This window comes from Aspergillus uvarum, assembly GCF_003184745.1.
Source record: "Aspergillus uvarum CBS 121591 unplaced genomic scaffold BO82scaffold_40, whole genome shotgun sequence".
NCBI lineage: Eukaryota > Fungi > Ascomycota > Eurotiomycetes > Eurotiales > Aspergillaceae > Aspergillus > Aspergillus uvarum.
In genome coordinates this window covers 114399-141523 of record NW_020291337.1, presented here as the reverse complement: position 1 = coordinate 141523, position 27125 = coordinate 114399, and the positions used below count along the sequence as shown (strand labels likewise).

The 27125-nt window shown below is 51.9% G+C and overlaps 8 protein-coding genes across 8 annotated transcripts; 4 read left to right on the top strand and 4 right to left on the bottom strand.

Moving 5' to 3' along the window:
* Nucleotides 1-115: 115 nt before the first annotated feature.
* On the bottom strand, nucleotides 116-1206 carry BO82DRAFT_403716 (VIT1/CCC1 transporter family protein; the record flags this gene model as incomplete). Its single annotated transcript, XM_025639402.1, has 2 exons — nucleotides 116-650; nucleotides 836-1206. 2 exons carry the CDS (start codon nucleotides 1204-1206, stop codon nucleotides 116-118), a joined length of 906 nt encoding a protein of 301 aa, XP_025490239.1.
* Nucleotides 1207-2491: 1285 nt separating this feature from the next.
* BO82DRAFT_119979 (phospholipase, PLC-D) lies at nucleotides 2492-4664 on the top strand. Its single transcript, XM_025629875.1, has 7 exons — nucleotides 2492-2820; nucleotides 2888-3301; nucleotides 3355-3531; nucleotides 3590-3628; nucleotides 3682-3890; nucleotides 3963-4112; nucleotides 4181-4664. The coding sequence occupies exons 1-7, from the start codon at nucleotides 2722-2724 to the stop codon at nucleotides 4491-4493; spliced, it is 1401 nt and encodes a 466-aa protein (XP_025490238.1). The 5' UTR covers nucleotides 2492-2721; the 3' UTR covers nucleotides 4494-4664.
* Nucleotides 4658-5524, bottom strand: BO82DRAFT_119971 (uncharacterized protein). Its single transcript, XM_025629874.1, has 2 exons — nucleotides 5051-5524; nucleotides 4658-4945 (listed from the first exon to the last, which is right to left on the bottom strand). Exons 1-2 carry the CDS (start codon nucleotides 5257-5259, stop codon nucleotides 4822-4824), a joined length of 333 nt encoding a protein of 110 aa, XP_025490237.1. The 5' UTR covers nucleotides 5260-5524; the 3' UTR covers nucleotides 4658-4821.
* Nucleotides 5525-7563: 2039 nt separating this feature from the next.
* BO82DRAFT_338981 (uncharacterized protein) lies at nucleotides 7564-8155 on the top strand (the record flags this gene model as incomplete). Its single annotated transcript, XM_025633455.1, has 4 exons — nucleotides 7564-7660; nucleotides 7731-7756; nucleotides 7871-7929; nucleotides 7996-8155. The coding sequence occupies 4 exons, from the start codon at nucleotides 7564-7566 to the stop codon at nucleotides 8051-8053; spliced, it is 240 nt and encodes a 79-aa protein (XP_025490236.1). The 3' UTR covers nucleotides 8054-8155.
* Nucleotides 8156-8220: 65 nt separating this feature from the next.
* On the bottom strand, nucleotides 8221-10824 carry BO82DRAFT_393377 (carbohydrate-binding module family 48 protein; the record flags this gene model as incomplete). The annotated part of the gene is made up of 3 exons (XM_025638671.1): nucleotides 8221-10126; nucleotides 10462-10594; nucleotides 10802-10824. 3 exons carry the CDS (start codon nucleotides 10822-10824, stop codon nucleotides 8447-8449), a joined length of 1836 nt encoding a protein of 611 aa, XP_025490235.1. The 3' UTR covers nucleotides 8221-8446.
* Nucleotides 10825-14002: 3178 nt separating this feature from the next.
* Nucleotides 14003-15915, top strand: BO82DRAFT_355833 (cyclic nucleotide-binding domain-containing protein). Its single transcript, XM_025635559.1, has one exon. The coding sequence runs from the start codon at nucleotides 14314-14316 to the stop codon at nucleotides 15553-15555; it is 1242 nt and encodes a 413-aa protein (XP_025490234.1). The 5' UTR covers nucleotides 14003-14313; the 3' UTR covers nucleotides 15556-15915.
* On the bottom strand, nucleotides 15786-17104 carry BO82DRAFT_119917 (uncharacterized protein). The gene is made up of 2 exons (XM_025629873.1): nucleotides 16404-17104; nucleotides 15786-16303 (listed from the first exon to the last, which is right to left on the bottom strand). The coding sequence occupies exons 1-2, from the start codon at nucleotides 16972-16974 to the stop codon at nucleotides 16017-16019; spliced, it is 858 nt and encodes a 285-aa protein (XP_025490233.1). The 5' UTR covers nucleotides 16975-17104; the 3' UTR covers nucleotides 15786-16016.
* Nucleotides 17105-18309: 1205 nt separating this feature from the next.
* BO82DRAFT_119807 (forkhead domain protein) lies at nucleotides 18310-21785 on the top strand. Its single transcript, XM_025629872.1, has one exon. The coding sequence runs from the start codon at nucleotides 18322-18324 to the stop codon at nucleotides 21748-21750; it is 3429 nt and encodes a 1142-aa protein (XP_025490232.1). The 5' UTR covers nucleotides 18310-18321; the 3' UTR covers nucleotides 21751-21785.
* The last annotated feature ends 5340 nt before the right edge of the window (nucleotides 21786-27125 follow it).

Sequence of the window (27125 nt, the reverse complement as noted above, 5' to 3'; positions counted from 1 at the left end):
TCAGCCATAACCCGGTATCATCCAATGCATGTTGAAATCCGCCCATTTTGTAGCCCGCTTGAACGCCAAATGACTTAAAAGACAGAAGCATAACGCCAAAAGAAAGAGAAAGGATTCATTGGTGATCATGTCCCTGATGAGCATCCGCCAGCATCTGAAATCCCTTCACCAGTCCCATCGCTGACCCAGCCGCAACTCCTCCGACCAGAACCATCTGCAAGCCTCCAATAAGTCCTCGCCGGATGTTCCTGGATCCCTTCCACCCACTCACAAAGCACGTCTTGCCATATCCGAAGAGGAACAATGCGACCACCATCGTGGCGATCGACCACTGCAAGGCATAGAAGGCGCCATGGGGCCCGACAAAGAAGTACGGGAGGAGCGGCACAAACCCGCCGATGAAGTACCCCAAGGCAATGGTCAGGGCACACACCCAGGCCCGCGACCCCGACGGCTCCTGGACGGTATGATGGAAATTCATGAGAAAGGAAGGGAGCATGGGGGAGGTGGAGAGGTGTCGCGTGAGCTCCACCACCAATTCGGACGGGAGATCATAAGGCGCAAAGACATCAGCAATGGTGTCAGTCACTGAGGCGGGGTCGTTCCGAATTTCTTGTTTGGTCTCTTTCAATGTTGCGCGATAAGACTCCCTGTCAAAGAAGAAAATGGGGAAAGACCCAAATGTTAGCTTGATGCTTTTTTTTTTTTTGAGGTGGTCTTATCTTTTCGACACACATCGAACCCCGCTTCAATGGCCTCCTCCCCGCCCCTTTCGCCCCCTCGCAACTTTGACGGGAAGTAAATCACCAAAAAGAAAAGTGGGTACATCACTTACTCCTCACTCTTTGCACCCAAGTAACCGCCCAGCCCCATGGAAATAGCGCCTGCAATGAGCTCGGCCATGCCTCCGAAAACGACCACCTTAGTGTCACCCAGCGCTGATAAACCGGCGGTGAGGGCGAATGGCACCGTCATGCCGTCGGAGAGACCGATAATGGCGTCGGAGACGATACGTCCGTCGATGAGTTTGGACTCTTTCTTCTCCGCTCCTTCCCGACATACTGAGCTGCTTGAGCCGGCTGTTAACTCGCTATCGCTCTCGTGTCGCAGGGATAGAGGGTATTCCTTTTCCAGGTCATGCTCGGGGGAGAATTCAGAGACGGGAGAGTAGCTGGAAAGCAAGCCTTTGATGGAGGAGATAGACATCTTTGCTGTGTGCGTGTGTTTGAGGAGAAGAGGAGGTTCGCTTCGAATTGAATTAATGCCGGAGATTTGGTATGATCAATTGTAGCCGGTGTGACAGAGGTCGGTATTAATATATCCACAGAGAGAGGATAGTCGCACGACGGGTCTTTGCTGAACTTGGAAGGTGGGCAAGAGACGAAGAAAAGGAAACTTTTGTGGACCTGCTCCAAAAGTGAGAGATAGGGAGTGAATCAAGGCAGTTCAATGCAATATCCTTTGGATTAGAATGAGCTCTAGCGAGATTAGACGTCCAGCCGGGGCCCGTCGGTCATAGATATGGTTTGAGCGACAGGCGTCAGTGCAAGCGGAGGGGAGAGGAGCATGGTCAACAAGCTGAAGGAAGAATACCCCTCGTGCCCATTTTCATGCTCATTTTCCACTCACATTCAGCTAATACCAGTAGTAGGCAAGGTACCTGGTTATCTCCGGCCATGTGCCCGCATGAGAAGGCCTATTGAAGGAGAGTGAGGGACAACGTGCCTCACAGTCTGGCGGTCATCTGCAGTCGCGGGGATGGCACGTGCAGCTCTGATTGGCCTCGACCCCCGGGACAATGCAGGCTGAGACCCACCGGGCTGCGGAGTGCCTGAAGCTTGGACCATGCCGGCCTATCACACTCGACCATTTCCTAATCGACGGTCGAAAGTGGATCCACTAAGTATTCGCTACCCACTTCTTCCACTGCACTCTTCTAGACCACATCCGTCCTTCCAGTCAAGTCGCATGCAGTTCTAATGCAATAAACAAGCACGCTGCAATCACGCTGCCCTCGATGCGCGCTGCAGAGGACCAATTTCTGTACTACTATCACTAAGCACGCACATTCTCGATCCTCTTCAACCCGTCCGTTCCTTGCAAGCGGGGCAGCGTTCTCTCTAGCCGTCTCCTTGAACCGGGCTAGAGTCGTCCTCCCCGTCTTCTCCTCCCGTGATCGAGACCAATCAATCGAGCAGCTGATGCACATCTCGCAATCGCGACCTCCAACTGCATCGACTCTCACAGCCATCCCCCTCATTCTCCAACTGCAGCGGAGCGCATCCGGACCATACCTATCTATCTCCTCATTCTAGCTGCGAATGTGGACTGTCTCACGCGAGCTAGCAATCAACTCCACAGCGTGCATTCTGTTGTCCCGTGCCATTGGCCATGGTCATTCTCACCGTCCATCGTAACTGAAAAGAGAGAGAAGACAGAAATCCTGCTCCAGGGCAAAACCGGGACGACTGACTCGAATCATGTCGCGTGTGGACCTGCCTATCTCCGCAGGATGTCGGTGTGTGCCGAAGCAGCCGGCATGCGCTGCTGCTTTCTGCCTCGTGAGAAGTTAGGGGGTGGTGAGGGGAGAAGAGGGGCGAGAGAGAAGATAAATATCGCACCTCGCTGCTCCCCCTCGCAGGAAAAGAATAGGAACTGGAATCCGAAGAGCAAGAACGACGCCGGGTGAAGAACAGCCGCAGACACTGAAATCAAACAAAGATGAAGCTGAGCGTGGCTACGATCTCAGCTTTGGCTACTCTGGCCACTGCAGTTCCTCACAGGCGGAACAGTGCACAATGGGATCAGGTTCGCTCCAATGTAGGTTTTGACCTTCGCTCCCGGTTTGCCTGTGTCTCCTGCAACCATTTAATTGACTTGGGGACAGATCAAACATGTTATCTATCTAATGTTGGAGAACCACTCGTTCGACAACATCGCGGGCTACTGGGACTTCCACCCGGACATTGACAACCTGCGCAACATCGACTACTGCAACGAGTACACGAACCCCAACTGGACAGTCTGGGGTGAACCTCTGAATGTCTGCGCGGCGCCGTTTGAGACCGAGGTGCCCCTCACTGACCCGGACCACAATTTCGCGGGTGTCACCTACGAGATCTTCCGCAAGTGGAACGTCACCAAGGATGATGTTCCCAACATGGGTGGATTCATTGAGCGTCAGTCGGAGAAATACAGTGCTACGCCGGGTGAATCCAGCTTCGTCATCAAGGCGTACGACCAGAAGAAAACGGCGACTCTGGCGGAGGTTGCCCAGAACTTCGCCTTCTGGGATAGCTATGTGAGTCTTCTGTGAGGCGTCTTATCGGTCTAGATGTATTAAACGGGCAACAGCACGCGGAGCACCCCGGCCCTACCAACCCCAACCGTCAGTTTGCTACTTCGGGTTCTACCTGTGGTATGGTGGATAACACCTACCAATCTGCTGGATGGTATGCCAACTACACGGGTACCACGTGTGCCACCTCGATCTTCGAGTCGCTCAGTCAGAAGAACATCACATGGAAGAACGTGAGCTATAACCGTCCGATGTGTACATGGACATTGACTAACCTACTATATTTTTCAGTACTATGAGACCGACATTGTCGATGCTTTCATGTACAAAGTAATACTGTTTGCCCCCAGTCACTCCAAGTTCGCGTACTCACCGTTCTCTAGTGGGTGCAAGACAATGCCATGGACCGCCTGGTTCACTCCGACCAGTTCTACCGCGACCTCGAGGAGGGCACTCTCCCGCAGTTCTCCTACTACAACCCCGAGTGCTGCACCATCGATTCCATGCACCCGACCAGCAATATGGCCTCGGGCGAGCAGCTGATCAAGCATCTGTACGATGCGGTGCGCAGGTCCAAGTACTGGGACAATGTGTAAGGACTCCGATTGTCTCTCATAGCCCCTCGCCCCATCCGTCCTAGCACTGACAGTGACAATGCAATTAGTCTGATCGTCCTCAACTTCGACGAACACGGTGGTTTCGCCGACCACGTCCCCACCCCTGTCAATATTCCCCAGCCTGAGGATGGCATTACTTTCTCCGGTGTGTCGGACGGCCACAACGTGACCTACGACTACACTCGATTGGGTGTTCGGTAAGCCCACCTTCTATTCACTCAGACCATACCACTGTACGATGGCTAACTCGGAGGCACAATGATAGTGTCCCCGCGTTCCTGATCTCCCCCTGGGTGCCCGCCAACCACCTGATCCACGACCAAGGGACGAGCTACGCCAACAACTCGGCGTACACCCACACCTCGATCCTGCACTTCCTGCAGGAGCTGTGGAACCTGGACGGGCTCAACAACCGGGTGCAATGGGCCAAGACCTTCGAGTACCTCTTCACCAACACCAAGCGGGAGGACACCCCGGAGAAGCTGACGACGCCGACCTGGTACGGGGGCAGCAATGAGCCCAAGCCGGACCCGTTCTACAAGTTGAACCAGGACTACGACTATTATGAGAATCTGTAAATACAAGCAGCGGAGCGATGACCAAAAAGACTACACGGCGGGTTATGAGGTTTAGAGCTGATTTCCAAACATGTTCATGTAATTTTGATTCACTTTCTCATGACGATCATATCTCGTTAACGCCCTCGCGCCCTCCTTTATTAGAGGGAAAGGAGGCAGCGCGGGTCAGCATAATGCATACATCATCCACCTTCCTTGATACAAGGCAAGGTTAAGCAAAGCATACCCATTCCCGAGTACAGTTTACCCGCGATGCTTTTGTCGCTCGAAAAGCACGACACCTCTTCTTCTCCTCTGTCCTCCAATCCTTAATCCGCATCGCGACCAGTCACTTCCGCTTACTACTTCCAGCACTCTGACTCGCCTGCCCCCAATTCGTGGGCTTGTTCATATCCCAGAATCGACTCTTGTACGCGGGGAACGAAGTGTGATTCCACATGTTGACGAGGATGCTGGCCGCCACAAAAACAGAACGTTAGCGATCGGATTCAGTCCGATGAACATGGAAAGAGAAAGCTGTTCAAGTCGACAGGGAAAGGGGCAGGGAAAAGGCAAACCTCTGACTCCGATCCACATACTCCTCCTCCTGGACCTCGCGCACGCCCACCTTCATCCCTTCGCGGGTGAACAGGACGTTCTTGCCTTCCATCTTGGAGCGCGTGTGGCGCGAGACGTCCTGGACGATGGAGTAGGCGACATACCCGATGCCGGCGAGGACGAGGAGGACGCCGAGGAGGATGAAGAGGGGGGTGAGGCGGGTGGTCATTTTGGGGGTCGGTGGTGTGGCGGGCTGCGGTGTGATGTGACGGGTCCAGTCGCTTGGATGAGGGGGATCTTTACGTGATGGGAGAGGAGAGAGATGTGATGTATGACCGCCGATCGAAGATGAATGGTTGATGTACTGTACTGGTTGTTATACAGTAACGAAGTGATATAGTATAATATGTCGACGGTTGGTGAGAGGAGAGAAATGCGTAGGGCTGGTTTTTGCGATCGGGGTTGGATGAGTGGTTGATGGGTGATGGGTGATGGGTGATGTAATAATCCCCAATCACTTTCTCTTTATTCTTGTACTGAGTAAGTGCTAGGCCGATCACCGGTTCGTTTCGGTAGTTCTAGCCGTGGACTCGAGTGGGCAGGATCGTTCGATATCAAGGTTTGACCAGGAAGTCTCGATGGAGTGTGAGAATATGGGGGAAGAAAAACTCTGTACGATGGGAAGAAATATGGAACCCCCCCCCCCAGGTAATCGCCTTTATATACATCTGAAAAATTGCATGGGGAAAAGCAGGTGCAGTTAAGGTACTGCCTCCAATTCTGACCCAAATAATATGCGCCCTGCCTTGTAGGGCCAACCACCGGTCGGCTGCCAAGCGTCCCGCCAAGCGCTGGGGAAATTCTGGTGCCTGGATTTTTGGCTCCATTTTTCGTTTCTTTTCTTTCCTGTACAAGGCGCAGTCGATTCGGGAATATGTACAGTACACTGGTGGTGCGGTTTATTTTTGGTATATTGGATGTTGCACGGTTTTCGGTTATGGAAGTAATAATTGGGAAAGAGGCGGGGTGAGTCCGGGTTGGTTCGTTGCTTGCTTACTACAGTGCGTTTTGTTGATTGAGGGAGGAGGGAGGGGGGCCAAGTAGACATGGAAGTCATGACTCGGGAGGGGGTTGAGGGGCGCTGACTTGGGCACTGGATCCGTGATTGTTTGTTGCCTGCTTTGGTATGGAGGTCGGTCCTGTTCAGCATTGACTGGAATCTATGCATAGACTGCTGCACAAGCTTGATGGTGCCTGTTATCCCGTATGCTGACGAGATACAGTCTAGAAAAGCACGAGATGGCAAGTCTGGATGACACAGCTATGTGTTATGAGGTGCATCTATACCTACCTGGTCTCGCCTATCGGCTGCTACATAAGCTAGCATCGATTCAAATATGCAAAACCCCGCATCAGGATTAGGACGACATCAGGCCTAGCACTGAGCTTCATGCTATATTGACCCCTGATGAGATTCACGTCAAAAATGTCGGATATCTAAATACGATATATATCCCTACCGATGGCCCACAGAAGCAACCGTGTCGGGTTTGGCGAAGCATACGGTCGATAGGATCGCCAGGAACTCTGCGTGAGGTATACTACACTATGTCGCATATGACTCGAGCAAGAGAAAGAGTCACCAGTAACCTCCGCAAGACCAGAATTCCTAGCTCAGATGCTAATCATCACTTCCTCTCTAGCTGCTACGTCCTCCACAGCTTGTGTAAAGAGTGGTGGACATGGTTTGCAGGCGAACGCGGGTCCTCTGCATGTACGGAGTAGAACCACTACGATATATAGTGTTGACGGTCCAGGATGGAGTCTCAACTCGTGTCTATACTATACGTTGTATGCAAACATTCATGTACAAGGTCTCCAGATTTATAAAAACGACAATTGGCCCAGGAAATAAATAGACGCACTTGCGACTAAGTTATCAATCGGATTGTTCCGAAGGATGGGCATGCAAGGTACCATCCCCAGGAAATAACATCCTTGACAAGCGGAGGGCAACAACCACCACCACCACGACCACTACCACCTAAGCACCACAAATACGAAACATTTGGATTTTCAACACCAACCCAACGCAATCAGTTGAAAACCACCCAAGTCCAGATTGACCGTCACATACAGAGCAATCAGTACCAAATCAATCGGTAATACACCCAATGCTACCTCAATTTCCATGATTCAAATGCAATAACCCCCAAGCTGTCGTCATAATGAATCATGCTTTCCGCATTACCTCACCATCACCACCACCACCACCACCACCAGCAACACATCACCACAAGCAAGGCTAAACTAGAACCTGCACAAGTGATACCAGCCATCAATCAGGTACAGTACCGTAATGTACACAGATAGATAGCGAGAGAAATATACCACGACTAAGCGTATCTCATATCTCCCCCATCCCCTTCCCCTTCCGGCTCAACCTCAGTCACTCCCCTCATCCCCAATCCACCTCTTTTCCTCGTCCCCATCTCTCCCACCACCCCTCATTCCTTCCATCCAGACAACGAAAATGTGCGACGTCCCATTTTTCCCCATCCTCCCCATCTGCTTCCAATGCGGCACCGACCAGAACCCCTGCCGCTGTAAAGTCGTCGGGCCAACCCTAGGTATATTTCCCGTCCCCATATGTGGATGTATGGCTCTCAGCGCGCTGACCTGGTTTGTGCTTGTGCGTAGGATTTATCTGTACGGTTGTCGCTGCTGTATGTTCTTCCCTTTTCTTATCATCGTTTTGTTACTACTTGTGTCTGCACAGAGAGTCGATGGGGGAGGGTAAGTAAGTAAGCATCGAGGATTCGAACTAAATTCCAATGCAGGTGATCTGCTACCCGGCATCGATCTTCTGCGGGTGTTGCTTGACGAAGACGGGCAAGGAGTATGTACCTAACCTATTGCCATGAGTTCATTGAGGGAGGGTGATGGGCTAACCGGTTCAATTCAGTGTGCTGGGATATCCGGTCAAGGTGAATGGGATTGTCAGTAATGCGATACCGATATAAGTATCATGCTTTACTCAGTACTGGGGTTGGTTGGAGGGGTTTTCATGATAGAAGTGGGTGGGCAACGTTAATCATAATAAATAATATATTTACTTAAACAGCATATCTACGATGTACTCTATCCTAAACTATACTGAGTGAGGGATGTTCATTACCGCATTAATGTTCAGCATATAATCAGAGAATTGATTCGTGATACGTAACCATAAGCCTACCTAAAGTACCTGAGGCAGTAAACGAATGGGAAGGAAAAGCACACAACACAAAAGGTATCCAGACGATAATCACAGAAGCATAAAGAACGAAATTAGAAATCTTCCACCCATTATACACCATTAGTTAAAGAACCAACCCATCCATCGGTCAATTCAGCGCTGTCATTAATTAATGTAGTCAATGCTTCAACTTCTCCTTGAGGCGGGAGAAGAATCCCTTCTTCTTTTTCTTCGGCTCTTCCTTGGAAATGTTTGCTGCGCCACCTGCGGCGTGGCTGTTGGTGGGTTTGTTGACGGGAGTAGTGGTGTTGTTGGTGCTGGTAGGAGCATCAGTCTTCTGAGCGGGCGTAGATGCATCGTTGTTGGTGTTAGCGGTAGCCGGAGTTGAGCCGGACGTCTTGGTAGCGCTAGCGCCGGTAGCACCAGCAGTTGGAGCCGACGTCACGTCGGCCTTGTTGGACTTGCTGGGTTCAGCGAGCTGCTTAGGCTCTGAGGACTTGCGTGTCTCCAGGTCGTCGGCAGTCTTAGTCGCGCTGGAGCCCGTAACGCCCGCGGTAGGGCCAGAGGCGGAGGCATCGCCAGCGGCAGAGTTCGATCCGACATCGACAGCTGAGTCGGCGGTCTTGGTGGCACTGGAGCCAGTCACACCTGTAGTAGGGGCAGCGGCAGAAGAGTCCTCGACTGAGCCGGGGCCGGACTGCTTCGGGGTCTTCGCAGAATCGACGCCCGTGGTAACAATTGGCTCACTTGGGTCATAAATCTTGGGAGATAGTTGGTTGGAGGTGGCTACAGCACCAGCAGTAGGGACAGAAGAAGAAGCACCGTGGATAGGGCCAGGTCCAGATTCCTTTGGAGCCTTCGCAGAATCAACACCTGTGGTCACCACTGGTCCATCGACTGGTTCTTTTGCCTTCAAGGATAGCTGACTTGTAGGCTCGGCACCAGTCGCACGGGGAGCAGTCTCCGCAGTAGCGGCACTCAGAGCAGGCGCTGGGGCGCCAACAGAATTGTTCACGCTGATTTTCTGCTGAAGCTCTTCTTCCACTTCCTTCTTCTCCTCGACGACCTCTTCGTTGGCAGCCCATTCAGGATGTTGGTGGGCCTTCTCGAGGGACTCCTTGACCACGCCTGGAAGCTCCTCAGAGGGGAAACCGCCGGTCGCCTGCTTGTGCTTCTGAGACTCCAGGGGCACTGCAGCAGCAAGTGCCGCCGTTGTCGACGTAGGCGCAGCCGACTGGATCGTATAGCCAGGGTCATGGACATCGTGGGTGCCATCACTGCCCATAGGCAAGCTTGACTCAGGGATGGTGTTCTTCGTTACAGGTGGAAGGGAGAAAGCACCGCCATCTTGCAACGATTCTTCGGTCCGAGAAAGACTGGCGCCTTGTTCATACGCACCCTTGTCGAGACGTGCGGTGGACTGAACCGTGTTGGGGTTGAAAGTGCTGGGGTCAGGCACCTTCTCACCTGGAGCCAATTTGATCGGGTTACCAATGCCACTGGATGCAGGGATGGGGTTCACGGAGAACTGTTCAGCCTCGCTTCCGGGAGTGATGGGGAAGGATCCTGGCACAGTTGCCCGTTGTTCCAGTGGGACTTCCTGGCCGAGTTTGGCAGTTGTCGAGCCTGGTGCTGCTGACGAGATGGTGGGGTGATAGCCATTTGTCTTGCTGCTGGACTCCTTGGGCACCCCAGCCGCCAAAGCAGCGGTGGTTGAATAGGGGGTTACACCGGCCATGCCGTTCTGTAGTGGTGTTTGTTGAATTTGATCGGGATAGAGCACGTTGTTAATGTTATTGTCGCCGTCGTCTTCTTCGGGGACTCGATTATCAGTGGTCCAGATACCGTCAACGACGAACTTTAATCACGAGGAAAAAGAAACAAAGTCAGTTAGTGGATCTTCTGATGGCGCAAACCAACGATTGTGCGAGTCTTATAGTTTGAAAACCAGTGACGGGGCGGGCTCGACGGTTGTGCCATGACGTCAGCGCGACTCTGCGCAACAACCCACCGAGCGTCATCACCCGTCCCTCGATAAGGACGATCAGCCCAGCACGTAATCCTCCGCCGCCCGGTGAAGGAACAGTCCGTAATGGATAACGGGACAATAGAAAAAATGGGGGTAATGGGGGAAAGAGGTTGGGCAGGGGCTCGTAGGGTAAAGCTAGAATGAGCGGAAGAAAAAGTTCTTACCTTATACTGGATCTTCTCTGTGACTGGGAGCTCAACCTTTTTCTCGAACACCTCCCCATTGCGGTCCAGTCGGACAGTCTTGCCCCAGTCATCGAATGTCCCCGTCACATACACTTCGTTTGCATTATACGGCCTAGTTGATCCCCATGCGAGGAGCCGCAACGGTCAGCGAACACAGATCAGTGGCGCTGGGTCCGGAAAGTGTCGGGGATTATAGCAGCAGGAAGCACGGGCAGAACCTGTCATAGACCCTTCACAAGAGATGCTCATTGGAGGTCCAGGCTTCGCACTGGAGAAAGGAGATTTTCTTGATCGCAAGGGAAGTTCAATAATAGCTTACCAGCGAAACGTATAAGTCCCCATCTTCTATAGTGGAGATGAGGGTTGAGGGGGGGGAGGGGGGGGGGGGAAATTGCGCCCAGCAAGTGGATGCTGAAAAAAATAGTAGGTCGTCGCAGTGTTTCAGTGGGGGTAAATATTTCAGACAGGTCAATATTGGTCAAGCGGCATAAAAGACCAGAGAATTAAACAATCGAGTAAAGAAAGCAAAGATAAATTCCTGAGTAGCCACGAAGGGGTTCTGCTATGTAGGTACGGGGCGTAGACAGGGTAGAGAAGGAGAGAAGAGAGAAAATGACGATGCTGAGGAGGCTGGGAAATTCGAATTGGATTGATTTGACTTGATTGCTTGGAGCAAGCGGGGTGGCGGCCACAACCCAACGACAGCATCAACTGCAGTCACACACACACACACACACACACACTTTAATAATAATTCACCACTGAATACTCATTACTGAACACTGAACACCTAAACTCCAGCACAGACAACTAAACTAATCACTGGGGTATATTTCATTGGTGACCTTACCCAGGGGGAAACAGCACATCAAGGGACCTGGCGGGTCCCTATCGCAGGGTCAAAGAGTGGTTGGCGCGTATTCCATCACCGCCTCCAGGTTCTAGATGCGTGCTGGCTGACACTCGGACAAATCTCCTCGCCTGTACAACTCAGCTAAATTGTGCGTGCCCGTGCTGACAGCTGGCGTGTCTTATCAGCCATCGGAACCTTTGTTCATGGGAAGGCGCTGCCGCCGCCGATAATGAATATTCCGATAACCGAATTCTTTCGCCTGTTGTATGGGATCAAAACTTTCATGAGAAAACTATAACAACAGCAACAACCAAGGATAAAAGCACCCTGAGCATCCCTATCGGAAGAAAGAATCAAGGTCTTCGAAGTCTCAAACTCCTTGGCCCCACCACCATTCATTCCAGAGCCAATTCCTCGGATATGACCAGATTCTGCAGGGCAACCAGAAGCTAACGCGCAATCGATTCATTTGAAATAGGCAACCTGCGCACAGTGTAGAAGGTATCTTATACATGCACAATAGGCAGTGAATCATGATCGCATTCCGTCAATGGTACTCGGGACTCGGGAGGGAAGGGAAGCACGGACTCCCCCACTAAACCGAAAATGTTTCCTTCGAAAACGGCGATCCTGAATGAGATAAACGGTGACGGCGCCTAGTCTAACTCAGTCAGGAATGGGATGGGAGTGGAGGGACTCGAGAAGGAGGGCCCGGCCAGAATCAATCCACCATCCATGGTTCCCTTCATGGCTGTGCGATGAAGGGAAAGACTGGCAAGACAAAATCTCAAAGATCCCCTCATGATGGCATCTTGACATCCATTGACCCAAAATACAGAAAAGGGGCCCGTCCCGAGCAAACGTCAACAAAGACTAATCGAATGAAAGGCATCAATTTTAGCAGGCTATGACCTCAGCGAGCAGATCTTCCGAAGGGAAGCAGCACCGTTTTCGACAAGAAGTTTGCCACCAGCAGCATGTCGAGGAGATGTTGACCTCGTTGAAATCCTACATATCGGTGGGGAAACAGTGGATGGGGAAACAGTGGATGATAAAAAAGAAGAAAAGGCAATGGGACCTGGGAAGAGTCCTTCGCCTGATTAAGGAGAATCGAGGGGGGAAAAGGGATGGGTTGGGGTTGATCACAAGTTGATTATTGCACAATATCATCCAGATTGGATCCCACCAACTTCTGCTTGTGCCAAAGCTGTCCCCGCCCTCTGGTGGCGCAATGAATTACCATGTTTCTGGAAGAAATCTGGAAGCCCCTTGGCCACCGAAACGAACCTTCGACGCCATTTCCGTTCCCGGCGGAAGGATTGACCTCCCCATCTTTTGCGGTGCCCCTTCGTCTCCTTTTTCTCGTCGTCGCGAGTTTCGGTTTATTTTAGATTTTAATCAGGAGAGGAAGGTCAGAGGCAAGGCTTCCCCACCCAACCCTCCTCTTCCTAACCACTCTTGTGGTCGTTCGAGTAGACTATTGACCCGGCCACCTCCGCTATTGACGGAATCAACGGGCTACTAGTCGCGAGACCCGATTGATTAAGGAGTCGAATTGTTCTAGAAGGGGAATGGAAGCCATTAGCTCGACTGGACAAGGAGTCCACTGACAATATGTTCATCGGATAGTTCCACTCTGTTTGATAGACATCCCAGTGGGTAAGGTCCTCGAAAAGAAACGAAGACACAGATAGCTGGGAAGTTCGATGCAGAGGGAGAGGAAGAGGTAGAGGAAAAGCAGGTGATGGAACCACAACGAAGATAATCTCTGAGTACGAAGAGTAATCTGAAGATGATTATGGAGCGAGCTGCTGCTGCTTCCCGTGGTTTCGTGTCTTTTCCTCCCTCCTTTATTCTCTGGGTGATCCCTTTTTTTTTTTCTGCAACGACCCCTCTAGATCACGTAGACGGTAGCACCACCACACACACGCACCACCACCACCACCACCACCACAACGCACTACACACCATCTTGAGAGTATTTGCCCCTTTTTTTCTCATTAGGTGATCATTCTAGCAGGTAATAATTTCTACTAGTTAGTTTGATTACCTAGAGAATTAGTTCATCTCCGGCAGGCAAGTTCCCACGCGACCCTGATTTAAGTTGAGCGGTGGTGCCCCTCCCAAGGCTTGCAGCTGGTGACTTCACTACTCACTCTCCCTCTTACTTCCTCCTACTCCTACTCCTACTTACTACAACTACAGTACTACTTCTTAATTTTTTAATTCTCTCCTCTGTCTCACTGTCATCCTTTGCTGTCACAGTTCTACTCCTAGACTGTTTCGATTGTGTCTCTGGATATCTTAAATTATACCTTACCTACTCCTCCCCAACCCTCAAGCCAAAGCTCTTAATCCTCCTTGGAATTCGATAATCTCTCAACTTTAAGCAGTTTGCATCAGCCTCCACAGCAAGCTGCAATTTCAAACCAACCAACGAACGCAAAAGGATCAAACGATCTGGAAAGGTTCCCGAGCTTCGAAGCAGGAATATCCAATAAGACCTTGGGGTGCCGCTGAAGTCTTCCCCACCTCAACCACAATCCGTCACTTTTGATTCTCATTCAGCGATCGGGCTGGTCGGTTTCCCTACCCGCCCCTCCTCAGCTTTCCCCCTCCATCTGCTGCTGCTGCTGCTGGTGTGCTACTAGCCGGCTGCTACCCTGTTCCCCTCCCACTTCCCTTCCCCCCCCCCCCCTCTCCCCTCCTCTTTTCTCTTAGCTTTCCTTCTTTTCCCCCATCTTCCTTCCTACACCTTTCCCATGACTACCGCTCCTCTTTTGTATCCTTCCTCTCCTTCCAAATCTCGACATCCGTCTTGTTCTCTACAACCAGTCGACTCAAATCTAGCTCCCGAACTACTTCATTCGAGTCCTTCCCCTCCATCGCGGCCGCTGCAATCGTGGTCGCCCGAGCGTCCAATTTCCCCGCTCAATACAGGCCGGAACTTCACCTTCTCCAGCCCTTTTCTCCAGAGAATGGCCGAGAGCACTTTTCCTGGGGGTAATCAGCCCCTTCGCTTGGGCACGAAAGACGACAGCAAGCCCGCCACTTTTCACAAGATCTCGGAGGAGGACGAGTACGAGGTGACGTCACCAACCGATCCAACTTTTCGCACCGCCAACGCTCCCGCTGCTGCCTCATCCTCGACCGGCAACAGCTTGTTCACAGGCGGTGGTTTCGGTGACGGTGGTGCCATTCGTTTCAACACCCGGAGCCCATTCGACGATGGGTCGCGCGAGGAAGATGAGGCTGCCGACGAGTTCCCCCCAGGCGACATCCGCCCGACGGGTGTTCCCAACCCTGGCCTCCCCAACAACTACGCCTTGGGACGGAGGACATCGGTGTCAGCAGAGTCTTTAAATCCCACTTCAGCTGGCTCGGACAGCTGGGCCCCGCCGCATCACCCCAAATCAGATGAGCAAATCGCGCGCTTGAAGACCGCCGTCAGCAACAACTTCCTCTTTGCCCACTTGGATGACGATCAGTTCAAGACTGTGCTCGATGCGCTGGTGGAAAAGCCCATTCCAGCCAAAGACATCAAGGTTATCTCGCAGGGTGATGCGGGAGACTATTTCTACATCGTTGAAGAAGGCCACTTTGACGTTCTGATCCACCCTTCAGGCTCTGTGCAGCCAGGCGCCGAGGGTATGGGCAACAAAGTCAGCACCATTGGCCCTGGAGGCTCGTTCGGAGAGCTGGCTCTCATGTACAATGCTCCTCGTGCCGCGACCATCGTCTCCGTGGATCCGAAGAGCACCCTCTGGGCCCTGGACCGCATCACCTTCCGCCGCATTCTGATGGATTCTGCTTTCCAGCGTCGTCGTATGTACGAGGCTTTCTTGGAAGAAGTGCCTCTCTTGTCCAGCCTCAAGCCCTACGAACGGTCCAAGATTGCCGATGCGCTGGACGCCAGCAAATACCCCGCTGGATCGACCATTATCAGCGAGGGTGATCCAGGCGATGCCTTCTACCTGCTTGAGGCTGGTGAAGCAGATGCGTTCAAGAAGGACTTGGACGGCGTCGTCAAATCCTACAAGCGTGGTGATTACTTCGGTGAATTGGCACTGCTAGACGACAAGCCTCGGGCTGCGAGCATTGTCGCCCGCTCGGAGGTCAAGGTTGCTCGGCTGGGTCGCGATGGCTTCAAGCGGTTACTGGGTCCCGTGGAGGATATCATGAGACGGGCCGAGTATGAGTCGAAGCCAAACCAGTCATGATTTGCATACAAACATTTTTTAGACGAGGAAACGCGAACTGGGAAGGTGCTATGGGGTGGGGTTATGTTTTATTATCTTTCTGTTCAATGTACTTGATGCTTTTCCTGGGACCTGCCTGGAGAGATGTGGGTTCTGAGATACATGCAAGATGGGGTTGAAGAAAAAGCTGCCCTCCGGTTCATTGGCGAAACATTGGTTTTTTTACTTATTCTCTGCCACGGCATTATGGGATTTTCAGACAGATGCAACCTCCTGTTTATGTGTCTAATAGTGGACGCGCCGGTGTGGTCCGGTGTTCGTCCAGGTGTTTTCTTTGTTCATAATATGTCTTTGACAATGGTGGATACATATTCTTTTGTCAGTCGTGGTAGGCCTGTATAGCCTGTAGAGCACTTTCGGTAGAGTACTGTACTTTCCCGAAGCTTTTGACTGGGATGTTGGTGATGTGTAGACAAGTAATTTCACCGCGCAACAACCAGGTCACTCCGCAACACCCACTTCTCCCCGCTCCGGACCTCGGCCCCCTCATGCAGCATACAATGCTCACCATGTCGATGCAGCAGCGCCATGCCCGGCACGGGTTTCACCGCGACCGGCTGGGGGTTGCGGTCCTTCCGCGTGGGCTCCGGGTAGAAGATCGTCTCTCCGCCCTCACAGGCCGTCAAGTAGATGAGCAGGGTCCATGTTGTGCGCGCCGGCCTGGCCGGTTGCCCTGGCGTGTTGAAAGTAAGGGTGTTGGAATCATCGTCTAGTTTGGCGAGGTTAATTAAAGATGCGCTATCTCAACCCCCTTCTCTATTCCCACCGCCCCCCCTCCAAGAACTGTTAAAGAATCAGATCCAACTTACAATGCTTATCAAAGAACTGGCCCTTAGTATACCGATAAATCCGAATATTCCCATTCAACCCCAATGGCTCCCCACCCCACATCCCATTCTTGCTGGGAACGTCATCCTCTCTATCGATCTGACGAGTCACCTCTTCCTCTTCATCATCATCATACGAATACAACCTCTCCTCCACCGGATTCGTCCTTCCCGTCACACACCGCTGGAGACTGGTATACTCCCACAACTGCGCGGCGAACCCGTCATCCTGGACTTGAAAGCGGTCGTTGACGCGCACCGCGTCCCCCTTCTTGGGCTTGTTCGGCGTGGTCACCAGCGGCAGGGAGGCGAGGAAGTTGGTGTAGGTCTTGCAGAGCGGGGCCGCGAAGAAATCCGGGATGATGTAGGCTTGGTTGGGGATGAGGAGGTGGAGGGTTGGTTTGCTGGGGTAGTAGTAGGGGTTCTTGGGGGATGGGGGGAGAGGCGGCCAGGGGATGCTTTTGGGGGTAGTTGATAATGTATTTGGGGGGTTGGAGGGGGATGATTGTTTGGTTTTGGGTTTGGTGGTTGGTGGTGGGGGTTTTTTGGGCATTGTGTTTTTTTGGTTTTTCTTTCCCCTTCCGATTCTTGTGGGATTGGGAATTCGAGTTGAGTTGTACACAAGGGTCAAACTGTGGTAGTGGGGGGGAGGGTGTTTAAATGCAGATAGGGACTGTGTGGAGTGGATGCTGATATGGATGAGAGGTGAGGGGAAATAGTTTAGTTTCCAGGTTCTGCTGTATGGGCGGGTAGGCGGTAGGCTACTGTTTCTTCCCCGGGAGGGGGAGATCTGGGGTGCAGGCATCAGGCTGGACGGGTTGGAGATGCTAGGCGGGTATTGATTTGGTAGGCTGATACCTAAGGTACCTAGTATGTTCTTTGATTTGCTACTCTTGAGCCTCTGTTGTATACTGAACTATTGATTAAAGGGTTCTGTGGTTGCGAATTGAAAACTCGTGTATTGTACCAGTGAGGGAGCTCTACATATGGTGAAGGTCTCATGTAAACCTAGTACTCATGATCCAGAAGAGGCATTCCAATGATCGAGGTCATAAATAAGTATGGAAGCGCCCAAAGCTTGTAGACATTCTGTATTCGAAATTGATGACTCTGGGCCGAGCAGGCTTCAGTTATTCAAACTATCGAAGCTCAAGTTCAATGGTCAAAATCAGAGACTAACAAAGACTATTGTTTGGAATGACCTTGATTCGATTGAGTCCATTATGACCTCTAAGACTCGATCTTCGAGGAATCTTGGGAAGAAATTTGACAACGTATATACAAGTCAAGTATTGCATATCGAATCGGGTCTTTGCTAGCTAATAAGAAAAGTCTACCCGTCTGAAACCTCCCGTCGCCCTAGGCAATTAATTGGATGCTGGTGTTTCACCTTCTGCATGCCATCGGAGACCAGTCCAATGGGATGTATATTCCGAGTCGTCCATTTCTGCATATCAGGAGGAAATCGAACATCGCCAACACTCTGGGGTTTACTTGGATCAGAAGCTGAAGCAGTGCCAGCTGGCGTGCACTGCAGGAGATAACTATCCTATCCTCTCCAGACGTGCCTGATGGACAGAGGCTAGAACCAAGCAATAAATAGACTGGATAAAGGATAAACGGCCCATACCGATCGAATACGTGGAAATACCTTAATAATACCTCTTCCCCATACAAATTTCCCCAAAGGTACCGTCCATCCCGTCACCGGAAGCGGCAGAAAAAACTCCATGAAAAAAAAAATATCGCCGGCACTACTTTTCGCCGACCAGTCAGAGGCCGTCCTGGGCCGGGAGACGGGCTCACCGCCCTTGACTTCTCTCCTCCTCCTCTTCCGTCTTGTCTCCCTCCACCCCCAATCCTCTCCTACTCGACCCCCGTTCAAGACCAGCCGCCGGTCATGTCGTCGTCGCAGACCATGACAGCGCCAGCGGTGGGCCATCGTCCTCCGGATGCTGCCCCGGATATGTCGTCCGTGTACGACTATCCTCGATCACAACAGCAGCAGCACCAGCAACAGCATCTTGACCCTCAACCGCATTCATCCCCGCCCAACGACTCCGCAATCCGCGCTCTGCAAGATCCTGTCCCCGATCCCCTCGATGCTTCCTCCCCCAATGGCCTACCCGCTCTTTCCTCAACTACAATTAAATCCGAACCCGACGATCAATCCTCATTATCTCCTGCGCCGCATGATTCTCAATCCGATCTCCGTCGTCAATCCGCCGCCAGTGCGCTGCTGGCCCAGCTCCTTGGCAGCCAATCCTCCTCCGGTCCATCGCCGTCTGAGGACCACCCAATGCCACCAGCCCCGCAAGCGACGGATCAACCGCACCAGGTCGACGATAAATCGAATCTTCAATGGACCTTAGATTCAACTTCAGAGCCTATGGCCACTGCGCCTGCCGACTCGACCGGCGGAGGCGCGGATCAAATCCCGCCGACATCGACTGATCAGCCGTCTTCGCATCGCCAGCAGGAGGAAAAGTTCGACCCCCAACCCGATATGTCCTTGACAAATCCCGAAGAAGACTCGAACCCGACAGTCAAGATGAACGATTCGATCGATGGCCTCACAGATCCATTGCTCTTCGCAAAAGGCGGCATCGACCATGCTGATCTTTTCACACCCTTCGATCTGTCGTCTTCCTCGAAGAATCCATTCGATGCATTGCAACACAATGAGATGCTTACAGACGCGTACCTATCGCAGAGCGCCGATCTCTCCGCACTTGGATATTCGGGTTTACCGCACGATGGCTCGGGTTCTGTCACCGGCTCCGAGCCCCGGATCCAGGCATTTGCGAAGCTCGAGTTTGATGACGGTCATTTCTATTGCAACACTTATTCCTTCATCCTTGGTCGTGATGTACGAGCCGCTCGCGCTGCGCATCAACGCGAAATACAAGTTCGACAAGCAATGAGGACATCGCGGGCAAAGAGCTCCAGTGGCGGAAACATGTCGCATACCCCGGTCCGTGTGAAGCATGAAGGCAGCGGTATGATGGGCAGCGTTGTCAGTGACCGTGGTGGAATCATGGGCTTTGATCCTGATGTGTCTCATCTTCCTCCTCGTCTCAGCCGTCGATCGTCGGTTTCTTCCCATGCGGAATCGGGCGCTCCGCTACATGCAACTCCAGCTCAACTCCAATCGACCGATAACAACACCACCGACTACAATGCCCTAGCGATGCAGTCCTTAAATGATGAAAATGGCGATGCAAAGCCGGTTGACGCTCTTGCGCTGCTCCCTTCGCCTGACGCATGTCCGACAATCCCCATTCACCCTCCCGCCACCGTTGACGGCAGTGCCGCAGGCCACCGTGGTATTTCCCGCAAACATGTCAAGATCGCCTACAATTTTGATAAAAATCTGTTTGAGATGGAAGTCATGGGACGAAATGGCGCGTTCATTGGTGCAGATTGGTTATCGCCTGGTCAGGTCAGACCATTACATAGCGGCGACTACATCCAGATTGGAGGTGTTCGCATTCGCTTTCTATTACCAGATGTGCCAATTGGTGAGACTGGTGCTGACCGCGTCGAGGAGCCCCTGGGTACAGGAGAGGAAACCTCTCAAACACCAGCCCCTGCCGCTGAAGACGAAGTTGAGATGCAGAGGCGCCCGTCCGAATCTGCGGAGAATAAGGACGCTCCTAGGCCGCCAACGAAACTCATACTAAAAACCAGAGAGCCCGACTCGGCGCGACCAATGCCTTCTGTGGAGGGAGCTATCGATCCGGCGTTACAACCAATCCGACGTCGCGGTCCCGGGCGTCCTCCTAAGGATGGCATCATGTCCAAGCGAGAGAGAGCAGAATTGGCTCGAGAACAAAAGTTGGCAGCGAAGCGCGAGGCCAATGGAGGCGTTACTCCTCCGCCCGGCAGCCGGCCGAAAGCTGGCAAGGCTCCAGCCTCAACGACGGCGACTGTTACGCCCAAGGAGATGGGCGGAGAGTCACCCGGATCGAAGCCCGAGAAACGCAAGTATACCAAGAGAAAGAAGCCTGATGGCACTCCGATGGACTTTCCCCTACCTTCCACCGAAGGTGGGCAGTTTCCTTTGGAGCATCGCCCGGAGGAGTTCATCAAAGCGCCCCCGGTCAAGAAGCGCAAACCCTCGCGGTCGCCATCTCCGAATTATCCTCCCGAGTCGGCATATACCCCGGAGGATCTGGCCAAGCCGCCTTACAACTACGCCGTTCTCATCTTCGATGCTCTCACCGAGGCTGGTACTCCGATGACACTCAAGCAGATTTATCGAGCGTTGAAGTTGAAATATCCATATTTCCGTTTCAAGTGCGAAACCGAAGGTTGGACGTCCAGTGTACGGCACAACCTAAACGGAAACAGCCATCTTTTCATGCATGCTGAGCGGGATGGAAAGGGGTGGTCCTGGCAGCTCCGCCCTGGAGCTTCTGTTGAGAAGGAGAAGAAGAGGCGCCCGTCACCTCCTCCGCCAGCGGCGCAGCCACCGCCCCCCGCTCCTCCCTCGTACATGCCAGCATTGAATCCATCATATGGCACTCAGCCAAATGGACAGCCCAGCATGGCCAATCCGCACTTCCAATTCCCTGCTATGCCATCCAACCCTTATGCAACTCACACTCACGCTCCCGCTCCCGCTCCGTCTCCTGCCCCTCCGGCACCTCATCATGCGAGTCCCTATCCCCCGCCTTCTCAACCCGCCGCCTCAACCCCGTTTCCAATACCCAGTCCGCTCCGCAACAACCTTCCGCCCGCCTTCGCTCAGACCACTCCCTCCACCTACACCTCACCGTATGCATCCGATCCGCCGCCGCAGTTGGTCCAGCTGCAGCAACAGCAATCGCAATCAATGCCTCCGCAACCCCAACATCAGTCACCTTATCCTCCGCCGAATCCTCCACCAATGGCTCCGTCCAATGCACCACATCCAGCGCATCCAGCGCATCCAACGCATCCAACGCATCCAACGCATCCAACGCATCCAACGCATTCAACGCATTCAGCGCATCCTCCGCCCCCACCACCTCCGGGGCCACCCCCGGGGCCTCCCATGCAGCATCAGCCAAACATGGGTATGGGCCCCGGCCCCGGCCCAGGTCATATGGATACTTCGGACGCATCCTCGTTCAATGATCGTGCAAACAAGGCCATTGACGATTTTGAGGCTGTTCTCATGGAGGATTACGAGGATAAGAACTACATCCGGGAGGTGCTCAAGAGTGCGCGAGCCCGTGTACTCGGTAACGCAACGGACAGCTCATTCCCCGGCGGTGAACCGAAAGATGAGGAAGTCATTGTAGATGCCCTCCGTAATCTCATCGGAAGCCTGAAGGGAGAGTAGGAACTGTAATCAATGGGCATACACTGGCCTTCAAGGGACGAAAACCTTGATGGCCTTGGCTTGACGAATTTTACGACTTGGGATTCTGCATTCTACTACCTTGCTTTTTATGGCTTGTCCTGTCTAATCTGCATGCAGTTGGCACATGGCGAACCGATTTCGATTCGGATCTGGTGTTCAAAGTGTTTAAAGGGAGTAGGGAACCGGTATCAGAGCGCAAGCGCGAAAAGCTGATCCTCATATCCCTCTTGTCAGTTTGGTTCTAATGAGCATGAGAAACTCGAAGCATTCACGATACGATATATTTCCGCTTACTTTTTTGTTGCTTTCTTGCCGAACATCCTCATAACTTTTGCTTCTCCCACCTTCCATGTTTTCGCCCACCCCATTTATCACTGACTGATTGATTTATCAATGATATCCACTCTGTTCTGGGACCCCGAGAGTCCTGTCTCCTGTTTTTGAGGATTTCGCTACATACATACACACATACCTACCCAACTACTGTCTTTTATTGCTTCACCGCATCAGCGTGTCCATTCTTTCCACCTACTCTCGACATCGCAGCCGGAAATCCCCGGGGCTGGCTGTTGACATTCAGTTCTTCCTGCCCCCCTCATCTTTCAGAAGCTGGAGCCGGAATCAGTTGGGGGGGTGAGATTCCGGGATGGGGAGGGGAAGGGGGGAGGGTCCTGATGCATAATCGTAGTAGCTAGAAAACAACGAAAGAATACGATCTTGCATTACATGGTGCTATTTGTCTTGTCTGTCTGTGTGTCTCCATCTTGCGCTCGAATCAGTCCCGATGAGCCTAAATGACTCACGGCGCAAATTTAGTTCATCAAATATCGAACTAACAGTCAGAGCAAGGATCTTGTCTAAAACCTGCTTTTTGTCTGGTGCATCTTTCGAAAGCTGAATCGGATGGATGTATGATGATGATGATGATGATGATGATGCATGAGGGTACGAAGTAGATGTCAGGATGACACATGTGGTGAGAAATTTTCTCCATGAGGGAGAGGGCTGTTTCAGCGCCCGGTACCTGACCGATAAACAACAACCCCTCACTCACCCTCCTTCACATCACTAATCGCAATTGTCAAGTAGGAATGATTTTTTTTTTTTTGCTCCCATGTGTTTCTCGTATCCGAAACTCCCGACTGACATTCCCGTGTCTTTGGGGATGTGTTGTTCCATTGTTGCCGGTGGGGTTAGTGGAAAGGATCGTGCCTCCCCTCATCCCGGCTCTTTTTTCTTTACTTCGGTACTGCACTGTAGTGTGGTTATGGTTGTAGTTGTGAGTATACATGGTATACAATTAGGGCATTCCAGTATACTAAGTTCTGGATGGCTACCTAGGTAGGTGGGAGAGAACTGGTTCAGCTCCGGGATTTATTCTCGGCCGGTTCATGAATTAATCCATGTACTGTATATTCCAGTTGTATGGGTGGAGGAGGAGGGCTGGGTGTTTATTGTTTTCTTTTGTTTTGCCTGGGGATGGAGCTAGGGAATGGAGTGCGATGCGCCTGGGTAGGTTGTCCATACGGAGTCTCTGGAATCCTTTCAATGTAGATAGATAGGTAGGGATTTGATGACAATGGCTTTGACCTTCAATTCATTGTAGGAGAATCCGTGTTGACCCGAGTATAGATTTTGAGGGATATACTTACTACTCTAAAGAGAGAGTCTATAGGAGGGGGCAATATGGGGCAATGGACGGGAAGGGAGAGGAGGAGGGGTTTGAGGATTGAGGGCTGGGTTGAGGACTGAGGTTCTTGTTCCTGTGCCTGTTCCTGTTTTGTTCTGGTTCCTATCCAATTGTAGTGGTTGGTGGGAGTGGGGGGGAGTTTAGGAGATGAGGGGTTGTGGGCGGGTAATTGAGAGTTGGATGCAGGACTCCATATGGAGAATGTAGAGATTCTCAGTATCAGAATGCGGGCAATAAGGAGGGGCTTCTTGTCAGTTACTTCCGCGTATGGAGAGAGCAGAAGGTTACGACGAATAGGATAATTCATGGGGAATCGGATAGTACGGTAGGTACTAGGTATAGTTAAGCTTGACCTGGCAGGCACAGTGTGCGAATGCGAACAGATGGTAGGTGGTGAGCAAGCAGTAAGTGCGGCGGCATCGAATGTCAAGGTGTCAAACAGGCACGAGGAGGGCTCATCTCAAAGCAAGGCGAAAGAAGCAGATAGGCAGAGGCAGCCAAGTCAGTGCTTCTTGCATATCCGTCTGTCCGGGCTCAGGGTCATCAATGTCAACTGTCAATGTCAGTGTCCGTGTCAGTTGCCAGGTGAGGATGACCGATACAGCCGATCTGAGCCCTCCTCCGCTTCCAGACAGAAGGGGGGCAAATGGCGATATCGGAAGATAGAGCTGGGAAATCGGAAAGAGACAAAGAAGGGGGAGGCAGGAGAGGGGCATTGATGGGTAGGTATCATTATCGTGAAGGATTGGAGGGCTTGCATACGCGACATGCGGTATTATCGTGATGATTAAACTTCTCTGGGACGGGGCCCTTCGGGCAGCGATGGCTGGTCAGATGGGCAGGCAGGGCATTCACTCAACTCACGGGCTTGAGAGTGAAGCAACAACAGAGAGTACTGAAGGCGAAAACTGTCTCTCTGCCCACCCCACTCACCATTACTCGATCTTGCTGTGTGCAGATGGAGTGGGGGGAAGAGGGAGAGGTGAGGGTTTGGCACGGCAAGCTCAGATTCGACAGGATGAAAGATGAAGATCGATCGAGGTTAGTTGCTGGGGTGGGCGAAACATCAGTGTTGAGTTTACTTTAGGATGGTTATTTGTTGCTTGATATTATTGGGGGTTTGACTTGGAGTGGATCGGTGGTGGTATTGATAGACTGATGGGCGTAGAAGGAGGGTGGTACAACAGCCAGCCAGGCACGTATACTCCGTACACTTACATATATTGATGTTGATGCTTTGGGATGGATCTTCCTCCGGTCGGGGAAGTCACAACACAATTGGGCTGTTCGGTAGAGGAGAGAACAGTTTCTCTCAAATGTCTCAACCTCTGAGGCCTCAGGTTTTAGCTACAATAAAATATTGTGGGCTATGTTCTTTATCCATAAGCCCAGTCGTAGATCGCGTTGTACTGTATCTCGATGTGCCTGCAGGAGCTGGAAGGTGACTGGCGCCATGATTGCGATAGCAACCAGGGACTGGCTGTTTTCCAGAAAACCAACCTACCCCGCCGACAAACCGCCATGCTTACTGCTGGAGCTATTATTATTGCCGTGGTACGGAGTAGCCTGTTGAGATCGGCTGAGCAGCCCACCACCACCATGAATCGTTGTTAAACTTATCTAGTGCCGTACTTCGTAGAGCCACCCGTAGTTATCCAAATGCAGCTTGAATAGGTCTCTGTAAGCAACCAGGGCACTGCACCAGTCACCTCACCAACTAATGAAAATCACTCAGCCTGTCCGACACCCCTCCCAGCTTTGATTGGATGCATTCCGATGCAGCTCTGAGTCACACAGAGAGCCATGAGAGTAGGTAACAGCCGCAATGCTCCAGGTGACGACGACGATGCTGAGATGCTGATGTGATGATTCCTCTGGCCAGCCACCAGGCACATGCTCTTTCCCCCTCTTTACTACAATGAGTGTGTATGAGTACCTCACTGTACGTATACCAGATCTGTGACCTCTACCAGCAGGATATTGGGACTCAATAGCCCATCATTGATTGGGTTGATGTGTGATGATGGCTGAGCTGCAGCAACAGGCAGGAATGTCGACAGTATGGAAGGAGCTGGAATGTATCCGCTCGTCTGAGATTCTACCGATTCTACCGATTCTACCTGAAAGGTACCGAGTATTGGCAGTCCAATATGTATAATGATGAAGATTGATGCCTCTTCCTTGCTGCTAACCTGTCCGGAAAGATACAGCTTACAGGAAGTACTGTATGTCGAGTACCTGCTGATGCATATGTGGTGACCTACAGCGAGCGACCTCGACCATCACCGTGAGAATGAGGCAGTCCAGGCAGTCTAGGAAGACCCAGGCTTCCAGACCTTCAGGGTTCATGAGCCAGAAGTGACACAGGGCAAGGGCAAAAGGGCAGGGCAGGGCAGGGGAGGACCTGGCATGGCATGGCATGGTGTCATGGGCTCCGCCTCGAGATCACCCATCGCCACCGTTGACTTGTCACGACCATACTGGTGATGATGAGGTTTCCTCCCCTGAGATCATGCCCTTCTTCGCTATTCCATCCCTTCTAGACGGACTAGACTGACTGTAGACGTAGAGTTGGCTGCTTGCTGCCCCCTCTTTTTCTCACCCCATGATCCATCCATCCATCTAGATCCATTTTGATGACTGACCCAATTAGTACCACGATCCATGATGGATCCATGATTGACCGATGATTGAATCAATGTTGCCTCCGCCTGCCCCCTTTCGGATACACGGTGACTGGGCGGGGGCCTTTGGTTTAAAAAGTTATAAATATCCAACCAGAATGGATTAGATAATCCGCATTCTGCGACCACCAGCAGTAAACGACTCAAATCTCCATGAACCCATTTTATCCTAGTCAACTTTCTTAGTCCTTGTCCACGACACGTTTTTTTTTTTTCCTGTTTAATATTCTTTTCGTTTTTGGCTTCTTCCTTTGCCCATCATTTAATAAATTAGCACGGGGGCGCACGGCCCAGTCATTTGTCGAGCCGTACCACTAGCGCTCTTCGGCCGCTCCTTTCCTGTTGCTCTTCGCCCTCTTTTCGTGGTGTGTGACTTCAGTTTTCGCCTCCGATAGACAAGAAGTGACGGACATGCTCTTGTTGGGTCCTGTCTGGCTTATGAATTGGCCATGGCTAGGCACCTGCGCTGCATTGCTCTCTATCAGCTTCGTTGATCCTGTGTGAATATTTGAACCTTAACATCGACCAGGACTTTCATCGACTGCCTGGCCTCTACATACATAGTACAGTACATAGTACACGTACTCCGTACGGCCGCCTGTTCCACCAGGCCAATGGATAGTAGGACGTTGCCCCGTCTGGAATTGATTGGAGGTCGACATCGTCACCCAGGCCTCCTATTATTTGGTTTTTGTGTCATTTAGATTCATTCTATTTTTGCTTGGTGAACGACTGTGTCAATGGACATGGACAAAACAACGGGTGGGAAGGATTATGAACGGTGGCCTTGTGAGATGACATGACAATTCATATCCTCTTGAAGGCTTCAAGGATTACCGCCAATGTCTGGTTTCCATCTACTGTTCATAGTAGCTGCTGATAAATGATTGAATTACCCACTCTGGTTCGGGGGATGCCAACATGTGGTGATGGGTTCGTGGAATTTTCTCCCTCCCCTCTTGCCATTAAGCAGACCGGCC

Excerpts from the sequence above, each read along its gene's own strand:
- BO82DRAFT_119971 (XM_025629874.1), bottom strand. The coding sequence starts at position 5,259 with ATGACCACCCGCCTCACCCCCCTCTTCATCCTCCTCGGCGTCCTCCTC. Across the intron at positions 4,946-5,050 it reads TATGTGGATCGGAGTCAGAG|CATCCTCGTCAACATGTGGA; the intron begins GTTTGCCTTTTC and ends TGTGGCGGCCAG.
- BO82DRAFT_355833 (XM_025635559.1), top strand. The coding sequence starts at position 14,314 with ATGGCCGAGAGCACTTTTCCTGGGGGTAATCAGCCCCTTCGCTTGGGC.
- BO82DRAFT_119807 (XM_025629872.1), top strand. The coding sequence starts at position 18,322 with ATGTCGTCGTCGCAGACCATGACAGCGCCAGCGGTGGGCCATCGTCCT.
- BO82DRAFT_119979 (XM_025629875.1), top strand. The coding sequence starts at position 2,722 with ATGAAGCTGAGCGTGGCTACGATCTCAGCTTTGGCTACTCTGGCCACT. Across the intron at positions 2,821-2,887 it reads GGGATCAGGTTCGCTCCAAT|ATCAAACATGTTATCTATCT; the intron begins GTAGGTTTTGAC and ends ACTTGGGGACAG. Across the intron at positions 3,629-3,681 it reads TCGATGCTTTCATGTACAAA|TGGGTGCAAGACAATGCCAT; the intron begins GTAATACTGTTT and ends ACCGTTCTCTAG.
- BO82DRAFT_119917 (XM_025629873.1), bottom strand. The coding sequence starts at position 16,974 with ATGCCCAAAAAACCCCCACCACCAACCACCAAACCCAAAACCAAACAA. Across the intron at positions 16,304-16,403 it reads CCAGTTCTTTGATAAGCATT|ACGATGATTCCAACACCCTT; the intron begins GTAAGTTGGATC and ends TCGCCAAACTAG.